This window comes from Drosophila suzukii (genome assembly GCF_043229965.1).
Source record: "Drosophila suzukii chromosome Y unlocalized genomic scaffold, CBGP_Dsuzu_IsoJpt1.0 scf_Y1, whole genome shotgun sequence".
In the NCBI taxonomy this organism is placed as follows: Eukaryota; Metazoa; Arthropoda; class Insecta; order Diptera; family Drosophilidae; genus Drosophila; species Drosophila suzukii.
In genome coordinates, this window is record NW_027255895.1 from 2,961,849 (window position 1) to 2,988,924 (window position 27,076).

General features: G+C 40.3%; 1 protein-coding gene across 1 annotated transcript in view; it reads left to right on the forward strand.

Annotated features, from left to right (window-relative positions):
• The window catches only part of ORY (Occludin-Related Y), a 386,890-nt gene that overhangs the window by 161,538 nt on the left and 198,276 nt on the right, over positions 1-27,076 (forward strand). Inside the window, exons 3-5 of the mRNA XM_070998113.1 lie at positions 18,398-18,576; positions 18,638-19,281; positions 19,330-19,468. Of these exons, the coding sequence (XP_070854214.1) occupies positions 18,398-18,576; positions 18,638-19,281; positions 19,330-19,468 (962 nt within the window). The remainder of the gene's footprint in view (positions 1-18,397; positions 18,577-18,637; positions 19,282-19,329; positions 19,469-27,076) is intronic.

Sequence of the window (27,076 nt, forward strand, 5' to 3'; positions counted from 1 at the left end):
TGGGTGTGGTCATGTTGAGTACCTTTGTGTACGAACATTCTCCCCACCATTGAGGGGTACCCTCAATTAGGTCGTGATGTCGGTCAGCCCTTGACCGAATTGTATCGGAAGCACCTAACAAATCATTGACCAAGGTGGATCGTTCCTTCAACTGAGGGTCATGTTTGTGATTCAGGTCCTTCACATCTTCTTGATGCTGCTTAACACTCCCCTTTGCGATAAAATTGACATTACCGTGAGAACTGAAATTGTGCCCTCGTAGAACTTGATCATTTGGCACGTCTATGGTATGTGGACGTTCTGCAACAAAACTAAGATCTTTCTTGGTTAAGTTTAGAAATGGTGAACCAAAGTCAGCCTTCTTGTAGGTTTTGAATTGATGAGAAGTCGGTTCTATATTCATCGGATTTTTATCTTTCGTTGGTTCATAAGCAACGTTCGGTCCTGCAAAATCACCTCTGCCTTCTACCAGAATAGGGTTGATTTCCGTATCAGATGAGGTTTCTTTATTGAGATAACCTGTGATTACATAACCAAGCCTAGTGCCTTGTGCCAAAGGTTTATTAGGTCCTAGTTCAAGAAGTTCACCGGTTATTACACGAGAATACACCTCAGCCCCTAAGGTTAGGTCAATGGGTCCAGGTTGCCGAAAGTCAGGATCTGCTAACGGCAGTCCCTCGGGAATATTAAGATCGGTTGTAATCGGTACTGACGGTTGGTCTGTAATGACTGTGGGCATAATAAATACCTCTAGTAGTTTTTCAAACCCTGATGTACATGATGAGAGCTTTAGTGTTGATCTAATTGCTGTTGATATCTTTCCTCCGATTCCAGATATTTAAATCGGTGACCTTTCCTTAAGAGATAGCAGATCTGCCATTCTCCTTAAGATAAGATTCACCTGTGATCCACCATCTATTACAGCGCGACATTTTTGTAATTGACCGTTTGGCCCTTGTAATGAGACCTTGGCGGTCGCGAGCATAGTATATCCTCCTACGTGGTCGTAGCCTGAAATGGTTACTGCGCCGGCCACTGGATTGCTAGTCGGTCCTTGGTGTAACAGTGAATGATGCCGTTGCTGGCAGACTCGACAAGTGGTCGGTGATCCACAGTTTTCAACTGCATGCTCCTACTTGAACAATGGCTTGACGCCGTGCTTTGGGGTCCATTTGCTGGATACGGCTACATGCTCTAAGATTATGTTGTCCTAGGTGACAAATCTTACAGCTCTCTTCGTTGGGAACTGACTGATGGCGGAGTGTTGCTGTAGGTTGAGCGCTTATCGTCTCCAGCATGCAGGCGCGCCGCTCAATAAACGTCAGTACACTCCATAACGTTGGAATTTCCGTTGGTGCATCCGCTGAATTTTCTAGAGCAGCTAGAGACTGCTGGTCTAGTTTTCTTCTGATAAGCAAACACAGGATTGGATCCCAGGATTTTGTGCTGATATCGAGGTTTTTAAGAGTACTCATTGAGTTTTTTATAGTGTCATGTAAGGCCCTTAGTTGGCGCGAGGAGCCGTCTATAGGCCTATGGTCAATCATTTTTGCTATGGCGGCGAATACTAGTATTTTGCCGTTCTGGTACCTGGCCTTCAACCGCAACCAGGTGTCGTCATAGCCACCCTGTGATAAGGCTGTGTCTGTCAAGACGTTCCCCGCTTCACCTCGAAGGGAACTCTGTAGAATATGTAGCTTTTGACTGGCCGAATATGGTTTGTTATGTACGAATTCCATAAAGAGATCATGGAACCGTGGCCAGTCTAGATACTCGCCGTTGAACTCCGGAATGCTAATTGGCGGAAGTGCCAAGTTTAGGCTCATTGGCGAGTCGTTTTCTCGAAGCAGGTTCATTTCGTATTCCTCGTATAATGTGTGGAATTGGGCTAGCTCTGCTTCTGCCAGGGCTGCGGCCCCAGGTGTGCTGTCCAATTCGTCGTGGGCTTGCCTCAGTAACGCACAATGGAGATCCAAATGCCTTTGTAGGGCTGGGGTGACGGTTGGGGCGTTCGAGGCTAATGTTAATGATGACTCCAATTCGTTGCATCTTCTCTGCAACTGTCGGATCACCGTCTCAATTGCGGAATCTCCTTTGACTTGATCTCTTGTTGTGAGCTTGATGTTGGCCGAAGTTCGTCTGGGGGCTTTCGGAAGCCCGCTTCCAGTCGGCATGTTGTCCAGAAAGATATTCTGATATTTTTCGACCAGCTCCTTAAGTGCTACTAGTCGTGACGAGTACTCACTTCCAGTGGGTAATGCCGCTTGCTGGACTTCTTCATCTAGGTCGCAAAACTGCTGCCAGAGATCGTTTAACTGATTTAGCTTACCGGAGTAGTAGCCGTCTCGGTGGCGTCGGTCGGCAGAATCCTTGCCATAATTCTTAATGAGCTGTTTGATTTTCCCTTGCAGCTCATTTTGGGTGTCGCTGGCACGGGGACGCTTTGATGGCAGGACGATCGCGTCGCGGCAATGGTAACGATGGTTACTGTGATGCCGGACCACAGGCGATGCTAGAGCTGCGCTGAGGGTGAGCTAACTTGGTTAGCTGCTAGTTGAGATAGTGTATTACGAGCCCTATTCCCAGTTGTAGGAAGTAGAACCGCGGAGTTAAGAGGTGTCAACACACAGTTATCAACATAACTGTTTTATTCTTCATTTGGAACAGGTTTATATACTACTTGGAACACGGAAGTTTAGTGTAATGATTAGTGAAGTAAGCTATATTCTAAAGTTGGTCAGGGAATTATGATTGTGGTAGCAGTTTGCGTAGTTGGCTTTGCGTAGTTAGCTGACACTGCCAAATGTGCTGACTGCATTGGCCGGTCAGTGTGCCGTCGAGTCGGTGAGACGGTGAGTTAGTGAGACATATAATATGCTGATCAGCAATTCTCATATGCAGTGGGTGCTACTGAGCGCCTGGTACTGTTCCCAACTTGGCTACTGCTTGATTTGTTGGGTGTGGTCATGTTGAGTACCTTTGGGTACGAACACCTATCTTTGACAGTTATTAGATTTGTACGTAATTTGATCAGTAATTTAGATAATTTTGACTAATTCGTTTTATTTATCGCTGCCCTATTTTCATGTACTAAAGTTCTTGCAGTATTGAAAGAATCTACAAGAATCTTTGCATGTTTATTAATAGTGTCTTTATGTATTGGCCTATTTTGGCTTATACATTTGTGTCCTTTAATTCTCGTATGTGGAGAGTTAATTGCTCCCATTCCATACTAAGGACTTATTTTTTTTTTTTGTGTATTAGTTGCGCATAATTTTTAGCACATTTATGTAGGATTGGCAGCCTTATTAATAACAGATCAGTTGTTTTGTTTCGTAACATTTTTCATTAGTGTTACAAAGCGTGAAAATTGCGCAGGAGTAGTAGTGATTGAGCATCAGCAGAGGATATATTTAAATTATACCTATTTTTGACAGTTATTAGATTTGTACGTAATTTGAATTGAAAGAATCTACAAGAATCTTTGCATGTTTATTAATAGTGTCTTTATGTATTGGCCTATTTTGGCTTATACATTTGTGTCCTTTAATTCTCGAATGTGGAGAGTTAACTGCTCCCATTCCATACTAAGGACTTATTTTTATACCCGTTACTCGTAGAGTAAAGGGGTATACTAGATTCGTCGGAAAGTATGTAACAGGCAGAAGGAAGCGTTTCCGACCCCATAAAGTATATATATTCTTGATCAGGATCACTAGCCGAGCCGATCTAGCCATGTCCGTCTGTCCGTCTGTCCGTCTGACCGTCTGTCCGTCTGTCCGTCTGTCTGTCCGGATGAACGCTGAGATCTCGGAAACTATGAGAGCTAGGCTATTAAAATTTGGCGTACAGATTCCTGAGCTTCTTACGCAGCGCAAGTTTGTTTCAGTAGACTGCCACGCCCACTCTAACGCCCACAAACCGCCCAAAACTGTAACTCCTACAGTTTTGATGCTAGACAGAAAATTTTAACTGAAATGTATTGTTCTCATCAATACCTATCGATTGACTTAAAAAAAAGTTTGCCACGCCCATTTAAACGCCCACAAACCGCGAAAACCTGTGACGCCCACAATTTGCATGCTAGATAAAAAATTTTAACTGAAATTTAGCGTTGCTTGTGAACGGTAGTGTTTACTCTTGTGCTCTGAATTTTTTTGTCTATTCTGTGATTTTTTGCGAGTGTTTTGTGTTTGTTTATTAACAAAGCTTAGTCTAACCGCTGGGCTAGTGTGTTTAGTGTTTTTTACTAGATCTCCCAGTGATTATAGTTATTTTAACATTTATATTAGATTTGTTTAATCTCCTAGCTTTGTTAGTGTAATTCTTATACTCACTAAACTTGCTAAAACTCTTTGATTCTCACTCTCTCTCCCGCTCTATATTACAACTGTAACTTAAACTCTCTCTGAACCTGCCAAATTTCTAGTAGACTTTTGGTGTGCTATTCTCTTGTCTCTTACTCTCTCTCTCTCTCTTGCTTGCTTTACATTGTAACTGTTCCTGCGTAAAGTTGTCAGTGTCCCACAAGCAACGCTCAATCGATAGAAGATTTTTTCTCTTGTGCTCTCTTACATTTAAATTATTACGCGATCTCGCGCTCTTATTTTTTTTCGTGTTTTGTGCCTTTGTGGTTTTGGAATTTGATCCCAGTGCCAAATTTACTCGAGGTATTTTTCATATATTATTTTATTTTATTTAATTTCCTTAAAATGGCTCTGGTCTGCTCTAAGAAAAATTGTACTCTTTCGTCTTCAACTAAAGACCCTTTTATTTTCTGCTGGCTCTGCGAGTCGATAATGCACGTTAAATGTGCAGGATTTACTGGTAGAGTCAAAGACTTTATTGATCAGAATTCTGGACTCATGTGGTCATGTGGATCCTGCAAGGAAATGGTTGTTGAGATGAGCGGCTTTATGAAGCAGACTCGAGACAGCCTTTTGAATCTCTCTGGTGCTTTTAAACAGCTCAATGAGGGGTTCAATTCCGTTTGTGCCCAATTTAATAATAAACAAGGAAGAACGCTATAGTCGAGTACCTCGACTATCAGATATCCGTTATTCAAAGGGAAATGGAGATATGCAAGCAGCAAAGCGAGATTAAAATGCGCCACCTACCGGCGGTAGACAGATTTAAGCGTTATGGGCGTTGGAGTGGGCGTGGCAAATTTATTTTTGGATCAATCGATAGGTATTGACGACACCAATACATTTCAGATAAAATTTTTTATCTAGCATGCAAATTGTGGGCGTCACAGGTTTTATGCGGTTTGTGGGCGTTTAAGTGGGCGTGGCAAACTTTTTTTTGGGTCAATCGATAGGTATTGATAAGAACAATACATTTCAGTTAAAATTGTCTATCTAGCATCAAAACTGTAGGAGTTACAGTTTTGGGCGGTTTGTGGGCGTTAGAGTGGGCGTGGCAGTCTACTGAAACAAACTTGCGCTGCGTAAGAAGCTCAGGAATCTGTACGCCAAATCTCAATAGCCTAGCTCTCATAGTTTCCGAGATCTCAGCGTTCATCCGGACAGACAGACGGACAGACGGACAGACGGACATGGCTAGATCGACTCGGCTAGTGATCCTGATCAAGAATATATATACTTTATGGGGTCGGAAACGCTTCCTTCTGCCTGTTACATACTTTCCGACGAATCTAGTATACCCTTTTACTCTACGAGTAACGGGTATAAAAATTACTAACTGAGTCGCCTAAACGTAAAAAAACCAGCTTAGCGGCAGTTAATACGGTCACGGTATCCACCCCAAATCCGAACTTGGTGGCTGCAGCAGTCTCTGTTGACACTGTGGTAAGTGAACCCACTGCGCCTATGGATACAGCTGTTTTAGGTGAAGTCACTGCTTCTCGAAGTCGGGTGGTAAAAAAACCTTCAGTGCCGGCTACGGTGCCGACCGTACCTATAGGTACAGAAGTTACCGTTTCTGGCTCTCAGCTTAGTGAGGTGCAATCTGCTACTGGGGGAAGTAAGAAATTATCAGTTGTTCCACATAGAAAACAATTATTTGTTTCGAGATTCACCCCAGATACCACATCTGAGGATGTTTTGGAATTTATTCGAGAAAAATTCCCATCCGAGAATATTTCAGTTGAGCAATTTAGATTTTCATATGCTCGTCGTTTAAAATATTTGCTCCGCCTGATGTGTTTAAGGTACTACTTTCTGAAAGCTTTTGGCTTAATGATGATTTAGTAATAAAAGAGTTTGTTCCCAATAAACCGAGAACAAATAACAGACCCTCCACTGCGCCAAAAAACTAAAAAGTTTATTTTTGGCTTATCAAAATGTTAGGGGACTAAATATGAAGCTACCCAAGCTTTATGCTGACTCCTCTGCATTTACTGCTGATATTTTGGCTTTTACGGAAACTTGGCTGAAACCAGAGATATCTGACAATGAAGTTCTGTCAAACAATTTTAATGCCTATAGGACCGATCGCTCATCACGTAGGGGAGGCGGTGTGCTGATTGCCGTTAGCACTAGCCTAACATCCGAGAGAATTCACTCTGATACTCCTAATGAAATTGAATTTGTTAGTGTGAAAGTTTCATTGCAATCATGTTCCTATATTCCACCTGGCTCTGATTTAATAATTTATGAGCACCACCTGTCTGCGATAAAATCTGTTCTATCCCTTCTTTCTAACAGTGACCTTTTGATTGTTTTGGGTGACTTTAATCTCCCTGATATTTCTTGGTCTCCTCCTACTGACTCACTAGTCGCGATACCCTTATCCGCCCATGATTTTGTAGATGGTCTTCTAGAATTATCATTACAGCAAGTAAGCTTTATACGGAATTCATTAAATAGACAACTAGATCTTGTGTTTGTTTCAGACCCGTCTGAAGTCACGGTATCTAGAATTGACGCTCTTGTTGTACCTGAAGACCGATATCATCCAACAATGGAATTGACAATCTGCCTCCCATGCGTTGATACCCTCTCTCCTTTAGTTTCTCAAACTAAAGTGAGATGTTTCCGAAAATGTAACTATAAAAAACTTAACGACATGATTTCTCAATATAATTGGACAGAATTGTACAATTGTATGGATATTGAAAGTGCCACTGAACACTTCTATATAGTGTTAAATACCTTTTTTAATGAATGCGTTCCTGATAGGTTTCCTTCAAAGACAAACAGGCCACCTTGGTTTACCAATGCGCTTCAAAGACTTAAAAACCTTAAGACAAACACTTATAAAAAGTATAAGAAATCGGGTAAGCCATCTGATTTTTCGAAATATGTGGTGGCTCGATCAGATTTTAATGTTCTCAATAGTCATTGCTATTCTATGTATTTAAGTCGATGTAAATTTGAATTTTCAAACGATCCGAAGCAGTTTTACAACTTTGTCAATGCCAAGCGTAAGTCGTCAGCATTGCCTTCATCGGTACGTTTTAACTCAATGGAGGCATCGACGGATTCTGAAATTGCTGATTTATTTGCCGAGTTTTTCCAAACTACTTATAGTTCGGCTCCTTGGTCAAATTCTAACTACCCTAAGCCCTTAAATAAGGCAAATGGTATCTTTACCCCTGAAATTACGGAAATTTCTCTCGAAAAAGACTTAGAAAAAGCAACGCCAACTTATTCTCCCGGTCCTGATGGACTCCCCGGGTGTGTGCTTAAGTTTTGTGCGTCAACCATATGTAAACCGATTCTTAAACTTTTTAATTTGTCTATTTCATCGTCAGTTTTTTCTACTATCTGGAAGGACTCTTTTATCATTCCACTTCACAAAAAGGGTGCGATGGCGGATGCCCAGAATTACAGAGGTATTTCTAAATTGTCGGCAATTCCTAAAGCATTTGAACGTATTATTACTTCTCATTTGCAACATTTATGTTCCTCGCTAATATCACCGTGTCAGCATGGTTTTGTTAAGCGAAGATCGACCACCACCAACCTTCTGGAATTGTCATCTATTGTAATAAATGGATTTAAGAATAAAATGCAGACTGACGTTATATACACAGATTTTAGTAAGGCCTTTGACTCTGTCAACCACTCTCTTCTCTTATTCAAATTAAATCAGCTTGGGTTTCCATGTTATCTATTAAGTTGGATTTCAAGTTATTTGAATGGTAGGAGTCAGAGGGTTATGTTCAAGAACGCTGCCTCAAAACTGATCTATGTGACATCTGGAGTTCCTCAGGGTAGTCATTTGGGCCCTTTGCTGTTTACTTTGTTTATTAACGATCTTCCCTCTATCATAACACACTCTCGTGTACTAATGTATGCTGATGATGTTAAGCTTTGTTTATCACATAATGATATAGCGTCGGGTTTCAACTTACAGTCAGATATTGATTGTTTTCAGGGATGGTGTGAGTATAACCTTTTAAATTTGAACTGCCTTAAATGCAACGTTATGACTTTTCATAGGGGTACTCCTACTTTTGTTAGTTACTCTCTTCAAAATACGCCACTCGATCGTATATATTCAGTTAATGACTTAGGCGTTCTTCTGGACCCTAAACATAAATTTGACTGCCACATAATGACCACTGTCAGCAAGGCCATGAGTGTTCTTGGGTGTATAAAGCGTTGGTCAAAAGAATTTGATGACCCTTATACAACCAAATTATTATTTACCTCCCTTGTCCGTCCTATTTTGGAATATTGTTCTTCGGTTTGGAGTCCACAATATCAAGTGCATATTGACCGTATTGAGTCGGTACAAAAAAAATTTCTTCTTTTTGCCCTTCGTAGTTTGAACTGGGATCAAAACATAAGGCTACCTTCCTATCAGAGTAGATTACTATTGCTTAATTTACCTACCCTTGCAAATCGTAGAACAATGCTTGATACTTTTTTTATGCAAAATCTTATAAGAGGTGATATTGATTCTGTAGAACTTGTAAACCGCCTAACTTTCAATGTTCCTGTTAGACTAACACGAAATTATTATCCCCTAAATTTGCCACGATGTACATCTAATTTTTGTCTGCACGAGCCCTTTCGCGTTCTATGTAATAATTATAACAACCTTTATCATTTAATTTGCACTTCTGTCCCGGTACTAAAAACTAATATTTTAACTCATTTGCTTCATTCTTAGATGCTTCTTTTATTTTCATTTGTGTCCCGTCTCTATTTGTTTTTTGTATCTTCCTCGCGAACTCGTATTTTTTACCCAAATTGATAAAAGGGCCCCGCGCGTAACAAGCACGTGCTTGGTGTCGTTGGGCCACTTGTTTGTACTGCTCGTAGTGCATCAACGTCCATCATATAAATGTATTGGTGTCGTCAATACCTATCGATTGATCCAAAAATAAATTTGCCACGCCCACTTTAACGCCCACAAACCGCCACGCCCACTCTAACGCCCATAACGCTTAAATCTGTCTACCGCCGGTAGGTGTCGCATTTTAATTTCGCTTTGCTGCTTGCATATCTCCATTTCCCTCTGAGTAACGGGTATCTGATAGTCGAGGTACTCGACTATAGCGTTCTTCCTTGTTTTTTTTTGTGTATTAGTTGCGCATAATTTTTAGCACATTTATGTAGGATTGGCAGCCTTATTAATAACAGATCAGTTGTTCTGTTCCGTAAAATTTTTCATTAGTGTTACAAAGCGTGAAAATTGCACAGGAGTAGTAGAGATTGAGCATCAGCAGAGGAAGGTCGCGTGTGTCTCAGTAATAATTAATGTGTGAACTTAAGTATATAAACTGTATCAATGAAGTGAAGTGAAGTAATGAAATTCTGAAACTACAAAGCTACAAAATTAATTGCGTAGTTTGTCGATCTGAGGGCAAAATTGTTTCTGTGGAAACAAGTAAATTCCTAACGGAAGACGACGGAAGGCGTTTATGCAATCCGTTGTCGCAGAGAGCGACAATAATGGCTAAAGCGACAACTTGACCAGGAGGAAAACTTAGATACGTGAAAGCTGGAGGAGATCACGATGGAGCAGAGATCCAGATGAGGTGATTGATACGAAGCGACAAAGTGACGCCACTGGAGTTGAAGGCGTGGTTGAAAGCGATATTGAAGGCGCGAGTGAATAGGGAGTTAAAATGCAGTTCGAAAAGCAGTCATCAGAGCAGACAACGGTTGCCGCATTTATTGCAACGATTTACCAGAGACGAAATTGAAAAGCAGTGGCAAATATCAGAGATGAGTAACAAAAGACTAGATACAGCAGGCGATTCGCAAGTATAAATCCATACATGCATATATTATATTGAAAAAAGAAAACAATTTTATGCAACGTTAACAATATTTTATTCCCATTTAAATTGTTCTTATATATAAATTTAAGAGAAACGTAAGCAGTACATTTTTGGTTGGTTTTATAAATAAAATAAGTTATGTAAGTTTGAAAAATATGAATGTTGAAGAGATCACACGATTTTCTGTTGCAGAGCTTAAAGACAAGTTAAAAGAATTAAGAATACCAAGTTCAGGCCACAATGCAGTGTTACAGGAAAGACTCATCTCCTATTTTGAGCGAGAAAATATTGACCAGCAGAAAAACACAGAAAGTTCAGAGGAGTCAGAATCAGATTTTTCTGATTCTCCACCCTTAACCATGACTTTCACTGGAAATGGTTCTCCGGATATTGATGAGTGGCTTGCAGATTTCGAGCTTAATTCATTTCAAAAATTCATTTACGGCAGACAGTTGGTAAAGGGAGCTGCAAAATTATTCTTGGGAAGCCAACCAGGAATAAATGATTTGGAAGCACTAAAAGAAGCATTAAAAATTGAATTTGGAGAAAAGCTTACAGCAAAACAGGTTCACAAGATGCTCGAAAACAGGGAGAAAACTCAGAAAGAGAGTCTGATAGAATACTTATACAGTATGACTGCATTGGCAAATCAGTCGAAGTTGGACGAAGAAAGTATTATAGAATACATAGTGGAGGGTAGCAAAATAAAAGTTGTTTGTACCAGGCGTCCAATCTTAAGGAGTTTCGTGAGAAGCTTAAGGTTTACGAGAAGATTTGCGCGAGTCAGGGGTTTAAGCCAAAGCCGAAGTTTGACAGTTCTTTAGTTAAAACTAATTAAGATGGCAGACGTTGCTTTAAGTGTGGTGGCAGCAATCATATTGCAAAGGATTGTAAGGAAGTAGGTACAAAATGTTTAAAATGCAATCAGTTTGGTCACAAGGCAAATCAATGCGGTACCAAGGAAGCTCGTAAGGAAGTGAAAAATAAAAAGTCAAACATTTAGCAGCTGTCAACAGAGCGTTTAAATCATAAACATTGGCAGCGACCAGATTACGGCGTTATTCGATTCTGGCAACACCCCGACATTCTCAAACCTTATATTAAAGAGCTAATTGGAATAGGTGGCAAGAAGGTATACACTCTAGGTTCGTTCACAGTTGCGACGAAGTTAGATGACGCTCACGTTGATTTGTGCTTTCATGTAGTGCGCGACAAGGAAACCCTTTATGAAGGAGTGATCGGTAGCGATGTCCTTAATACAGTAACCGCAACAATTGGAGCAAACGGAGTCGTTTTCCACGCAGTTCATCCAGTAAATCTTGGACATTTGTCTGATCTCACCTTAGGTAGAGATGAAATTAGTCCAAACCATGACATAAACCTCACTAATTACAGTGACAATCAAAATTTGTCTGTAGATGCGTCTTCCACTGGCATTTCAGACTTGACAGAAACTTTTCATCAGCTAATGGCATCTAATTTCATTGAAGACAATTTTCTGCCTGATTTAGATCTGCTTCACTTGAGTAACGAACGTTAGTTCAAAATTACAAGCCATTAAAGCCAGAGTCTAGCCCAGTAGAAATGAAAATACTCTTCACCGATGAAGTCCCAGTCTATCAGAGACCTAGGCGCTTACCGTACGAGGAAACTGAGAAAGTCGACAAGCAGATCAGGGATTGGCTTAAGGAAGGAATCATTCCTCAAAGTGTTTCCGAATAGGCCTCACCTATAGTGTTGGTTGCTAAAAAAGATGGCACTAAAAGACTGTTGCGACTACCGCAAATTGAACCAGAAGATTATTCGCGACAACTGCCCTATGGCCTTGATCGACGATGTTTTACATAAGCTTCAGAAGGGGAAAGTGTTTACAACGCTGGACTTATCAAACGGATTTTTCCTTGTCCCCGTGCAGGAAAGCACGAATTCTGCTTCGTACCATTCGGAATTTCCAATTCTCCTGCAGTGTTTATGCGATACATTTTTCAGAGCTCAGGCCATAAATTGAAGACGGTACCCTTGTCCTGTACATGGATGATTTGATTATTTTATCAAAGGACGAACAGGAAGGTTTAGAAAAATTAAAGAAAGTTTTAGATGTCGCAATGTGTTCAGGTCTGCGTATAAAGTGGGAAAAGTGTCAGGTCTTATAGAGGAGGGTTCAATTCCTTGGCTACATAGTCGAAAACGCAACTATCCAACCATCGGCAGAGAAGACTTGTGCAGTCGAAAACTTCCCAGTCCCGCGAGACAAAAAAGGAGAGCCTAACATCCTATTTTCGAAGGTTTGTGAAGGACTTCGCTATCATTGCCAGACCTTTGTCGAACTTGCTTAGAAAGAACACTTCCTTCGAGGAAGAGCTAGCATCGTTTATTCAATTAAAATTATCCTTGTCTAGTTCGCCTGTTCTGAAGTTATTCGATTAAAAGAGTGCTACAGAAGTCCATTGTGAAGCAAGCATGTACGGATATGGAGCAGTCCTTCTTCAAAAGAATTCAACTGATCAAGAATTTCACCCAGTAGAGTACATGAGCCGCAAGACAACAGATGCCGAGGAGAAAGATCCTTCTTATGAGCTAGAGGTACTCGCTATAGTACAGGCTCTGAAGAATTGGAGAATCTATTTGCTGGGAAGAAAGATTAAGATCATCACCGACTGCAATGCTTTTGCTATGACCATGCGGAAGAATGATGTCCCAGTGAAAGTATCTCGTTGGGCCATGTTTTTACAAGACTTTGAGTACATAATAGAGCATCGTCCAGGCACAAAGATGAAACATGTCGACGCCTTAAGCCGCGTACATACCTTGTTGCTCCAAGAGTTAGTCAGACATCGAATTCAACAGGCTCAACATCAGGATGAATGTATAAAAGCCATTTGTAAGGTCCTGGAAACACATACCTACGACGACTTCTATCTGAAGCACGAAGTTCTTCACAAAAATCCTATAAAAGAGCTCATAGTAATCCCTTCAGCTATGGAGAACGAAATAATCAACACAGCTCACCGACAAGGACATTTTGGCATCAAAAGGACAATTGACTTGGTTCAGCGCGATTATTATATTCCAGATTTAGAGAGGAAGGCTCAAACTATCGTGAAGTCTTGTGTAGAGTGCATAGCTGGCGAAGCTAAGTATGGGAAAAAAGAGGGTTTCTTAAACCGGATAAACAAGGCAGACGAACCGTTACAGACCTATCATATTGACCACATTGGCCCCATGGATATGACAAAAAAAAATACAATCATGTTTTGGTAGTGGTCGACGCTTTCTCTGAATTTGTGTGGCTACCCCACTAAGGTTAACAATATCCAGCATTTGTTGGTAGCCACAGGAGTGCCACGTGGCAACGGTCAAGTGGTCAACAGGATTGTCATCACTATATTGACGAAACTTTGTGCGGAAGACCCGAGAACTTGGTATAAACATGTAGGCAGGGTTCAACAATTTATAAATTCCTCTCCTCCTAGAAGCACAAAGATAGCTCCATTCAAGATCCTTACTGGGATCAATATGAAGACCAAATACGATAAGGAGTTAGTCAAGCTATTAGAGGAAGATTTCTTAAATGAGTTGCAGGAAGAGAAGGAGAAGATTCGAGTGGAAGCTAAAGAGAACATCGCAAAGATTCAGGACGAGAATCGCAAGTCATTCAACAAATCAAGGAAGCCAGAGTCTGAGTACAAACTCGGAGATTTAGTAGCTATTAAAAGAACACAGTTTGGTGCAGGATTGAAGTTGAAAAAGAAGTTCTTAGGGCCTTACGCCGTTACTCGTAAGTTGAGACATGGTCGATATCTTGTCGAAAAAGTAGGAGATGATGAGGGTCCAAATAAAACGAACTTTGTCGCTGAATATATGAAGTTGTGGTCATCCTCATTCGGGTCGAATGAACTGACAGAATAGCCGAGTGTAGGATTGGCAGCCCTATTAATAACAGATCAGTTGTTCTGTTCCGTAACATTTTTCGGTAGTGTTACAAAGCGTAAAAAATTGCGCAGGAGTAGTAGAGATTGAGCATCAGCAGAGGAAGGTCGCGTGTGTCGCAGTAATAATTAATGTGTGAATTTAAGTACATAAACTGTATCAATGAAGTGTATTAATCAAAGAATAAACTATTAATAATCAGTAAATAAATTTACGCAAGCAACGGAAGCCTTTCTCTACATTTATATGTCCTAGCATGTCTGCTTCCGAAAATATTTTTCAGTTTCCTACTGAAATTTCTTCAAAATCTGAAATTGATAGAGGCTCTGCTCTGTTTCTTAGTATGGCTAATACCCTATTCTCAAAATTTGGTTGATTGGCTTGAATAATTTTTATGCAATCATGTTGTTTGTTAATATATTTTATTATACCCGTTACTCGTAGAGTAAAAGGGTATACTAGATTCATCGGAAAGTATGTAACAGGCAGAAGGAAGCGTTTCCGACCCCATAAAGTATATATATTCTTGATCAGGATCACTAGCCGAGTCGATCTAGCCATGTCCGTCTGTCCGTCTGTCTGTCTGTCCGTCTGTCCGTCTGTCCGTCTGTCCGTCTGTCTGTCCGTCCGGATGAACGCTGAGATCTCGGAAACTATGAGAGCTAGGGTATTGAGATTTGGCGTGCAGATTCCTGAGCTTCTTACGCAGCGCAAGTTTATTTCAGTACAGTGCCACGCCCACTCTAACGCCCACAAACCGCCCAAAACTGTGGCTCCTACAGTTTTGATGCTAGAATAAAAATTTTAGCTGAAATGTAATGTTCTCATCAATACCTATCGATTGACCCAAAAAAAAGTTTGCCACGCCCACTTTAACGCCCACAAACCGCAAAAACTTGTGACGCCCACAATTTTCATGCTAGATAAAAAATTTTAACTGAAATGTATTGGTCTCGTAAATACCTATCGATTGATCCAAAAAAAAATTTGCCACGCCCACTCTAACGCCCATAACGCTTAAATCTGTCTACCGCCGGTAGGTGGCGCATTTTAATTTCGCTTTGCTGCTTGCATATCTCCATTTCTTATGACAGCTGTATTTTCGAAAGGCCCTTTACAATCTGCAGGGCACTTTGGTTTTCTAGCCTCCTTCATATCATTTTTATTTTTGTAGGCATCTAATTCCCTATAGCTGCTTGTTTAATTTTTTTATTTTTAAATTCAGGAAGTTCTTTTGACTTCCTCTCCTTTTTCTTTTATTATTTTTTTTGTCTTAGGCATTTATGTGTTATTTAATTAATTAATTAATTTTGTTTTTTAAATTTCCTGATATATATGTATGAAATATTACATGTATCCCTACCTAGCTAAAAAAAAACAAGGAAGAACGCTATAGTCGAGTACCTCGACTATCAGATACCCGTTACTCAGCTATATGGAGATATGCAAGCAGCAAAGCGAGATTAAAATGCGCCACCTACCGGAGGTATACAGATTTAAGCGTTATGGGCGTTAGAGTGGGCGTGGCAAATTTTTTTTCGGATCAATCGATAGGTATCGACGAGAGCAATACATTTCAGTTAAAATTTTTTATCTAGCATGAAAATTGTGGCCGTCACAGGTTTTCGCGGTTTGTGGGCGTTAAAGTGGGCGTGGCAAACTTTTTTTTGGGTCAATCGATAGGTATTGGTGAGAACAATACATTTCAGTTAAAATTTTTATTCTAGCATCAAAACTGTAGGAGCCACAGTTTTGGGCGGTTTGTGGGCGTTAGAGTGGGCGTGGCACTGTGCTGAAACAAACTTGCGCTGCGTAAGAAGCTCAGGAATCTGCACGCCAAATCTCAATAGCCTAGCTCTCATAGTTTCCGAGATCTCAGCGTTCATCCGGACGGACAGACAGACGGACAGACGGACAGACGGACAGACAGACAGACGGACAGACGGACATGGCTAGATCGACTCGGCTAGTGATCCTGATCCCGCCAAATCTCAATAGCCTAGCTCCCATAGTTTCCGAGATCTCAGCTAGTGATCCTGATCAAGAATATATATACTTTATGGGGTCGGAAACGCTTCCTTCTGCCTGTTACATACTTTCCGACGAATCTAGTATACCCTTTTACTCTACGAGTAACGGGTATAATTAAGACCCGCAGCTAGAAACTGCCTGGTCTGTACAATTATTGTTAATTATAATGTTTTGCATCGCAGATGCATATAAAAATAATAAAAAAATTTAAGATGTGCGCTCTTGGAAGCGCTGTCGGTTCACTTCTCCAGAGTCCGGCTTGGCGCGCCGAACGGGGCCGGTGCTGGCAGCACAAGCTTCTCCTTCTCCAGAATCCGGCTTGGCGCGCCGAACGGGGCCGGTGCTGGCTGCACAAGCTTCTCCTTCTCCAGTGTAAGTTCGGTGGTGTAGGTCGTCGTTTATACTTGTTTGTTTTTCATCGTAGGTGTAGGAGGATTCGCCATTCCTCCCATACTTCTTATCCTTTTGTAGTCCTTGGCCTATGGTTTTAGGCGGCGCCGGTGCTGGTCCTCGCACAGGCGGTGATTGCTTTCATTTAAATAGTGGGCGCTTGCTCTTCCTCTTTTTGGTCTCCACTTTTGTTTGTACTCGTCTCATTAGATAGAATATCTCATTTTTGTCACACTAGGGACACACGTTGTTTCACGTAAACATTTTCGCTTGCACTCTTTCACACAAATGGATGTGGCGGCAATCGCTCATAACTTTCCTCGCGTTTATTTCACTTCCAACTTTGTTTTGTGTTTTCATTTTTGAGTCCAATATCGCTGTCACGGTCGCCATGTTGGGTTTCCCATTATGTTTGCCATTATAATATTTTTATTGAAAGATTTGTAATTTGTTTCAACTGCCATGGGCAGATCTTTATTTGAGAATCGTCAAAATATGAATGACTTACAGCTAGCTATTTGCGGCTGCGCTGCCTGCAAACATTGGCAGGGGCCGTCATATATATATCGAAGTATATGCTCGCAATTGTATTTGTGCTGGTAGCACTGACAGCGCGAGAGAAGTTGTACATGCATGCCTTGTATGTGTCTGCACTCAGGCCATGGGAATATGCTGACACTAGCACTTCCCATAAGTTGGGCTCTGAGGCGGTTTCATATTTCGGCTGGCCGCAAAAGTTTAGCGGCCGGCACTTTTGTGTTTGTTTAAGTACACTGTAACACAATTTGGTGTCGGTACAGTGGGTACTCGCTACAATGATACATGCATACTACAGCAGGTCTGTGAAAGACTGGTTTAATGTATTCAACAGTGGCCGACGCTCGCTCTAAGACGATGGCCATAGAACATTGATGCCGTGTGTGCACTGATAATGCAAAATCGCCATGACATACCGTGAAGTAGTAGCATTTTTAGGAATTTCTTCCACAAGCTTTCATTCAATATTGCAAGAACACTTGGGCCTATAATAGGGTTGTTCTCGTTGGATTCCGCATAAATTGACAAACGCTTTATAAAAAGGCTCGTGTGGATTGGTGCAAGGAAATACAATCGCGGTGTTTCAAAAGACGTTTGTAAGATCGTCACAGGGGACGAATCATGATTTAGCACCCAATGACTTATTTTTATTCCCGGACACCAATATAAAAATTGCGTGGGTAACGAACCCTTGATTTGGAAATAGTGCTTTGACAATTGGTTTAAGCCAGCGGTCGGCAGCGGCCTTCCAAATGAGCATAGGGAATTGTTCTGCCAATCCGCTGCTCGCTTACGTATAACGTAGATGCTCGTGTGACTTCGGCATGGGTCTTCGGGGTTTTTTTTTTTTTCTCAGCTTCGGCAGGAGTTTTCAGTGCAAAGCAGAGATACGTCAGGCTTCAGCGCGCCGCTAGACATCTTCGTCTTTTTACACTCACACTGATGCAAGGCAAACTTGTGATGGTATGAATGCGCCAACCACTGGTTTAAGCGCATGCAAAAGTGTACAAATCTTGCTGAAAAATACTTTGAAAAACAAAAAAGAAACATTGTTGATAATTAGATATTAGCATATTAATTTTTAAATGTTATAATATAGATTTGTCTTTATTTATAAGTTGCAGCGGTTTTTTTATCCCAACGGACAACTAAGACGTTAAAATATAACTTTCTGTTTTTATTATAGCGTTCTTCCATGTTTTAAATTATTTCTTAAAGCGAAATACCAGTTGATCTGCTACTGGAATGAACAATGTGCATCGAATAATAATTATAATTATTTATTTATCTTCAAAAAAACTATTTCAGATCAAATATCCTTGAAGACAACCCAGGTTAATGATCTTACTGAAAAGCTTCATGAAAAACAACGCGAAGTGCACAGCTTTAAAAAGCAATTGGAGTCAGTGCATTCTGAAAAAATGATGCTGCAACGTAATTTAGAAAATACAACCCAGGAGAGAGATAATTTTAGAATTCTTCAAGCAGTAAGTTATTTTTTAAAATTACTTAAATATCTCGGTTTTAAACCAATTAATTACCATCTAGAAATCTGGTCATCAAATTCAGCAACTAACCACTGAAATTAGCGCAAACGAAGTAAAAATAAATTCATTAAATTTGAAAATTGAACATCTTAACAATTATATAAAAGAATTACAATCGGAGCTAAAAAATAAAGAAAATTTAGTTGCGGGCTTACGAAAAGATATGAGAGAAATGAAAGCAAAAAATGAAATGCTAGCAAAGACTATATCTAACGATGAACTAAAGTTTATGAAGATGGGTCACGAATTGGAGAAAATGAGAAAAGAAAGAAATTTGGTTGGATTGCAAATGGTACGTCGTAACGACGAGATAGTTGTTATAAAGGAAAAACTTCAAATCGCCCAAAATGCACTTGATAATGGGACAACACAATATAATCAACGTGTAGAAGATATAAGATTACTAAAAAAAGAAATATCTAATCTTCACACTGAAAGTGAGTGTTTAAAACATGCTATTAAAAGTACTGCCGACATGAGAAAGGAAATTGTTCGCCTACAACGTGCACTTAATCAAGAGCGCATACGTATCCGAGCCCTAACTGAAGACGCAAGAACACCAACAGGAGTGCATCGGTGGCGTATATTAAAAGGCGAAGATCCAAAAAAATTTGAATTGCTTGAAAAATTACAATCACTGCAAAAGTAAGCGTGAAGTACCACCTTAACATATTTTATGTATTTTTTTTTAAGGCGCGCGCTAAAGCAGTCCGTAGAGAATTCAAATATTAAAAATAAATTGTCTGAGGCCCAAAAGACTAATGAAACTTTAAAGCGGATGCTGTCCCATATGCCTACTGTGGAGGTTAAACATAAATTAGTAGTCCAACAGGTAAGAAATAATAAGAAGACGCTTTTAAATATTATAATTGTTTGTTGTTCCAAGCGCACCAGGGGAGTGTGCGAGGTCGAACTACTACACATTATATACACGAAGAAATGAAAATTTGCTGTGATGGTTCAATCGTAACGACTGATACCTCAAAGGAAAGGTATGAAAAAAAATAGAAAAATAAAATTAAAGAAAACAAAAATAAATTCAAAATAAATATTTTATTCTATTCTTTTATTATATTTTATTTTTGTGTGGAGCTTATCCTTTTGGACTCAGCCTCCTTCAGTATTAAATTTTCGGACCAGCGTAGGCATATATCTTCTGAAGGCAACTTTTTGCATGTGCGGGAGATTCCGCAAAGCAGACTCTTCTAAAGTCAGCATTGGTAGATCCAGCTTTCCTACAATTGTCACGATATGCAGCTCAAAGGACTCTGTTTTCTTTCCTATAAATATATATCAAATTGTAGCGAGTATCCACTGTACCAATTCCAACATTTTTACAATACACTTGCATAAACTTAAACAAAACAAGGAAGAACGCTATAGTCGAGTACCTCGACTATCAGATACCCGTTACTCAAAGGGAAATGGAGATATGCAAGCAGCAAAGCGAGATTAAAATGCGCCACCTACCGGCGGTAGACAGATTTAAGCGTTATGGGCGTTAGAGTGGGCGTGGCAAATTTATTTTTGGATCAATCGAAAGGTATTGACGACACCAACACATTTCAGTTAAAATTTTTTATCTAGCATGCAAATTGCGGGCGTCACAGGTTTTCACGGTTTGTGGGCGTTTAAGTGGGCGTGGCAACTTTTTTTTGGGTCAATCGATAGGTATTGATGAGAACAATACATTTCAGTTAAAATTTTTTATCTAGCATCAAAACTGTAGGAGTTACAGTTTTGGGCGGTTTGTGGGCGTTAGAGTGGGCGTGGCAGTCTACTGAAACAAACTTGCGCTGCGTAAGAAGCTCAGGAATCTTTACGCCAAATCTCAATAGCCTAGCTCTCATAGTTTCTCAGCGTTCATCCGGACAGACAGACGGACAGACGGACAGACGGACATGGCTAGATCGACTCGGCTAGTGATCCTGATCAAGAATATATATACTTTATGGGGTCGGAAACGCTTCCTTCTGCCTGTTACATACTTTCCGACGAATCTAGTATACCCTTTTACTCTACGAGTAACGGGTATAAAAATATATATGGGCGCTGCCAAGGCGCTGAATGGCCGTTGCCAGCGTAAGAGGGTAGCGCAGCCGCGATCCACTAGACCCTAAATGACTTTTTTTGGCATGAAAATTGTAGGTGCCACAGGTTTGGGCGGTTTGTGGGCGTTAGAGTTGGCGTGGCATATTCGCGTAACAAACATGAGCTGCGTACAAAGCTACGGAATCTAAATCTGAAATCTCAATTCTCTATCTTTGATATTTTCCGAGATATCCGCGTTCATATTTACGATTTTTTGAAGTTTGTGGGCGGTTTGTGGGCGTTAAAGTGGGCGTGGCACGCTGCTGAAACAAACTTGCGCTTGCCAAATCTCAATAGCCTTGCTCTTATAGTTTCCGAGATCTCAGCGTTCATCCGGACGGACAGACGGACATGGCTAGATCGACTTGGCTACACCCAAAAAAAAATCTTTGAGTGTCAATTTGATAAGTGTGGGTGAAAATGACACTACACCTAGGATCAAATTTTTGGCATCAATTTGATCCTAAGCGAGTGTCAAAAGTACAATATATAACATTGTATGAAGAATGTTTTTTGATCCTAATTAGTGTCATTTTGACCAATCCAGGGTCTCGTCGATACCAATAATTGTATTTCTATTTTCGAAATTCGAACTGCGCCTATCGTGCACCCAAAAAGAAATCGTCATCAATAGCAAGCGTAGTTATCGATAAATCATTGTGAGCTCGACATTGCAAAAAAGACGTCAAATATTTCAGTGCAAGGTGCTAGTGTTTATTGAATCAGGTAAGTACATTCCCAAGAATATAATATGTAATATGTATGTAATGTATGGAATGTGTATCTATTCGTTATTCTTCGAATTCATAAATACACACTGCACATATATACAAGGGTGGTCAAAAGTATTTTCACAAAAAAAAAGTTAAATATATTCATAATTTGAACTTACATCTTGTTAACTTTGGCATCAATGGAAAGGTAATTTAGATGCCGTTTGAATGATACAATACATTTCTTAACACATCTAGTACTTATTGAAAAGGACGAATTTGTGTGAAAATGTCCTTTTTGAACTTTTTTCCTCGACTTGAAAACTTAAATTTTTTGATGCAAAAAGTTTCTTCAAACAAAAATAATAGTAACTGCAAAAAGAATTTTTCAAAAATCATTTTGCTTATATATTTTATGATTTTTTGAAAATGTTTAGAAACATGCATTTTAGGCATATTTTTCTCTTTTTCATACAAATTTTTTCCGACAGTGTCAACTTTAAAAAACCATAAAAAATATAAGCAACATGATTTTTGAAAAATTCTTTTTGCAGTTACTACTATTTTTGTTTGAAGAAACTTTTTGCTTCAAAAAATTTAAGTTTTCAAGTCGAGGAAAAAAGTTCAAAAAGGACATTTTCACACAAATTCGTCCTTTTCAATATGTACTGAATGTGTTAAGAAATGTATTGTATCATTCAAACGGCATTTAAATTACCTTTCCATTGATGCCAAAGTTAACAAGATGTAAGTTCAAATTATGAATATATTTAACTTTTTTTTTGTGAAAATACTTTTGACCACCCTTGTATGTATGTAAGCATGTAAGCACTGACGGTGACATCGCTTGCAATTTTTGAATGCAATATTTTTTTGTCATTTAAGTTCACTATGGAGGACAACGATTCTATGCCTATCCACGTATGTACACCTGGTCGACAGCAGCAAATTTATAAGATTAAAAATACACATATAACTTTAACTAAAAAACCAAATTTTTATTAAAAAAATGAAAAAGAAATTATTGGTTTTTTTTTTGAGTGTGAAATTAACAACTAATTCGCGTCATATTAATACTAAAATCGTATGAAGTTGACCCTAAAAATGGCCTTTTTACACCTTGAATGAGTATCAAATTACTGTGAAATAGTATCAATTTGACCACATATTCTTACTAAAAAATGACAAAGCGTAGTGTTAAATTGATATTTTCGAAAATATCAAAATGACACCAAAATAGTGTCAATTAGATGATCTTCGTATCAGATAATTTTTGACACTCAATAGTATCACACTCACACCTAAATAATGGCATATTGATGACGATTTTTTTTTGGGTGCAATAATAAATGGTTCCTGTCGAACTAAGAACAAAAACTAACATTTTTAAAGTACAACATGGAGTGTGAAAAATTTAAACATAACAAGAGAAAACGCTGTTTTAAAATCACGGTCTTGACTATTAAGTACCCGTTACTTAGCTTAAGGGACTGCGAGGCAAATGTAGATACACTTAAAACAACTCTTTATTTTTTATAAACACCTTGCCTATAGCGCCAACTAGCTTAAAGCACCCCTAGGTGGCGTATTAGTGAAAACCGCTGATTTGCTGCTATTGCAAATATTGATTGTTATAATATAATAATAATAGTAATATAAACAAATGGTATGTTCCACGTTTTATTTATGTGTATAAGTAGGTCAAAGCCTATTTTTCACCATCTTTCCCGCTCCATCTGCAGTCCAGCTCCGAGTCCCAACAGGTATATTGAACCTTGAGGAAGTGGGAGCCGGATTGGTAACGGTGTTGTTACGCTGGTGGTGCAAAAAGTCGCCCAACATCCTCCAGCTGTCCCTTAGTGGGCGGCCCCTTTTTACACTCAAAAAAAATCCAAAAATATAAGAAAATCGCCCGTGATTTTAAGAATTGAATAAAGAAATATTTTCTTGATTATGGAACAAATTTCTAAAATTTACGGAATTTTGCTATAATTTTTTTTTTCTAAAGAAAAGAGAGAATCTGAATTTTTTCTTTAATGAATGGTGACTTTTTCTTAATTTTTTTCTTGAAATATTGGTAAATTCTTACTTGAATGTATAAGGTTGCTCTCTGGCCAGGATATAACTCTCAGTCGGATCCAGAAGTCCTTTTACAATAAATTTGTAAAGTCACTGAGACATAGGGCTAGAGAGTAATATTCGCGGGGCGAACGATGATTTCTGATCAATTATCCCGGAGATTCTACGTCTATCCGCTCAAAGAGAGGGGTGTTCCAGGACCTATGAAATTACGGCACCGTCAGAATACCAAGTCCTTTCGTGGCCGAAAATCCCACGGGCTGGACCTTCGGGCGAGGCCGCAGCCAGTGTCTGTCGAAATTGGGCCGGCTAAAAACAAGTTCGATTAGTCAAAGTCGGAAGGGTCTTCCCTTCCGCTACGGTGTGGGAATTAACATGACACGAAGGGATCTACCGCCTCGTGGGGGGTTAATAGGGCACGAAGGGGTCTGCTACCTCGTGGGGAGTTAATAGGGCACGAAGGGGTCTGCCACCTCGTGGGGGGTGGGAATTAATAGGGCACGATGGGGTCTGCCACCTCGTGGGGAGTTAGTAGGCCACGAAGGGGTCTGCCACCTCGTGGGGAGTTAGTAGGACATGAAGGGATATACCACCTCGTGGGGAGTTAATAGGACACGAAGGGATCTGTCACCTCGTGAGGGGGAGGAATTAATAGGTAACGAAGGGATATACCACCTCGTGGGGGCGGGTGGTGTTCATGCAGGAATGTGAGGGGGTCTTCCGCCTGTGCATGTAGGTTAGTGGGTGAGTTTCACAAGATCGGGATGCTATATACATATATGTCCGACGTAACTAATTTACCGCTTCCGATTGGGTCATCGATCGTTAGTAGCCAGGCTCGCTCGGGGAACAAAGGTGCGAGAAGAGGGGGGAACAAAACCCAAAAACGCCTTTTCTTTTCGTATTCGTTCACTCAGTTTTATTTGTCGTGTTTAATCGTTCCTGGGTTTCACTGCGCCGACCGGGTTTTCTTTTCTCCGCGTGTTTTCTTGCCTTTTCTTTTCGTCGTGCGCAACCGTACACCGTCCGATGCCCGAGACGAGAGAGACCGGAAACCCCCGTGTGCCCATTTCATCTTTCTTCCCTTTGCCTTGCCGGATCGGTTTGGTATTTTCTCTATTTTCTAGTATTTTTCCCTATGGTTGCCACCTCGGGCGGATGGTGCGGAACCAAACTTGACCTATTTTGGTTTTGCACCCCAAAAATCCATATGTTCGCTTTCCACTTAATAAATCATAATCCTACATTTCATATCACTTACGTACTAATAATAACAATGGCAAACTTAGTCAACGATTACTTATATCTACATATTGTGACGGTCTAGCCGTCGGGCAGGATCGTCACAAATGTAGTAAAGAAATACCCATATTTAGGGGAAAAGGAACTTTTTTTATACATTTTGATGGTGGTCTAGCTGGTAAAGACGTCCGGTCCATAAACAATCGTACAAAAGTACCAGGTTCGAGCCCACGCAACGGCAAGTGTACCCTTTGTTTAAATATTTTTATTTTTTTGATTAATTTAATTTTTTTTCTTTTTAGTTTCAGATTTCTATTTTCCATATTTTTTTAAAAGGTTTAGAGAGGAATAAACGTTATTGGTATGCGAAAAGCTGGACCAAAAACAACATCGCCCTGTTTAGTCATATATTAAATAAATCTTTAATAAATTCAGGTAAATATAAAAATTTTCCCATGTAATATTTGCCATTAATATTAGAAACCGTTTTACCTATTTAAAAATCAAAATTGGTATACAAAACCAACCAAATTCCTCAAATGTAGAAAAAAAAAGTCTGACATTATAAATAAAAGTGTTCTTATTTTAAGAAAATTTTCCTTAATTTTAAGGTTTTTTACCATACGTTTAAGAAAAATTTGTCATTATTTCCAGAAATATTATACCATAAATTCAAGAAAATTATTTATTTAAAATAAAGGCGAGTCGCCTTTGGATGAAAATCATAAGAAATTTTCTTGATATAACGGCGAATTACTTGAATTAGGGCAATTTTTTTTTGGTGTACCCCTTCTGTAGATTCCGGCGAGTTTTCCAGCTCTGCATTAGCTGCCAAGTAGCTGATCGAAATTCACTCACAAAATCGGGTATTTTTAGTGGTATTTCCTTAGCTTATCTGAGTACCGCGCTGAAGCACCGAGCCAACGAATAGCGTTAACCGTGTACTTGCCTCTCGCTCACTCCTTTGGTTAGCTCTCGAAGGAGTCCAACTGTACAGCAAGTCCCGGAACGTCTATCGTCCAGAGCGGAGGACATCGGCAGCTACATCACTGGACATCAACGTCTCGACCGCCACGGGAAGCTCATTGAGTAGAACGCAAGAACGTCACGGACGACAGCAGTATGGTGAGGCTGGGGTTGAACGTTCGTCTGCGCTATGCGCTGTTCTCGCTATAGAGAACAAGGTACCTGTTCATTCTAATCTGAGAACGGTGACGCTTCCCTAAACCCGCAAGGCCAAGGCGCGGCGAGCGAGCAGAGACGAGAGACACCACGAGCATTTAGAGATACTAAAAGGAGACAACGATCACCGAGCCAACGAGACGAGGAGCCAGGACGAGCATCATCAGCAGCTATTGCAATGGGCGCGAGGCGACACCGAGGCACCCACTGTAATAAGTAGAACGAAAATAATCCCACTGATCTACGGGGCAGGCACGTCATATAAATTTGGTGGTACGAACACAGTCTACTGAGCTACGAGAGTGGTCCCATAAGTACTTAGCCTCCAAAAGGAAAAACGAAAATTTTGGAAACGTGGCGATTTAGTTCTCAACATAATATCCTTTTAGTCAAGTGTATCGAGACTTGACCCAGCGATGCTCCAAAATCTGGAGAATATGGTGGATGAGGTAGCAGTTCGGAGCCCAATTCGACCAATTTGGCCTAGGCGAGGGCGTTGTCATGATGGAAGAGCACTTTTTTCTTCGCCAAATGGGGCCGTATTTTCTGCAATTCGGCGGCGAATCGGCCCAATAATTCGGCATAGTACAGCCCTGTGACCTTTTTGCCTTTCTCCAGGTAGTCGATGTAAATCACACCTTGTGATTGCCAAACGGTGGCCATCACCTTTCCGGCCAATAGGACAGTCTTAGCCTTCTTCGGAGCAGGTTCGCCGGGTGAAGTCCACTGTTTCGAATGTTCCTTAGTCTCTTGGATTGCGCTTAAACAGCGTCAAACACTGCACTGAAGTGGTCTCACGGTTGCGTTTGTTGTCCGGAGTGAGCAAACGCGGCACCCAGCAGCTTTCTCATGCCCCAAATTTCATGCAGGATATGACCCACGCGGTCTTTTGACATACCTACTGCCTCAGCTATCTCGCGTATTTTTAATCGGCGGTCTGCCAATACGAGATCGTGGATTTTGTCACGTTATCCTCCGTGGTAGCCGTTTTCGTGGTACATGGGCGTGAAAGACCGACGTGCGACCACGTTGACGGTCGCCATCCAAGGAGAAGAGTCACCGTACACAGCCCTTCCCATCCAAAAACAACAATCGAGTCACAGACCGATACTGCTCTTTCTCCATTTTTCTAA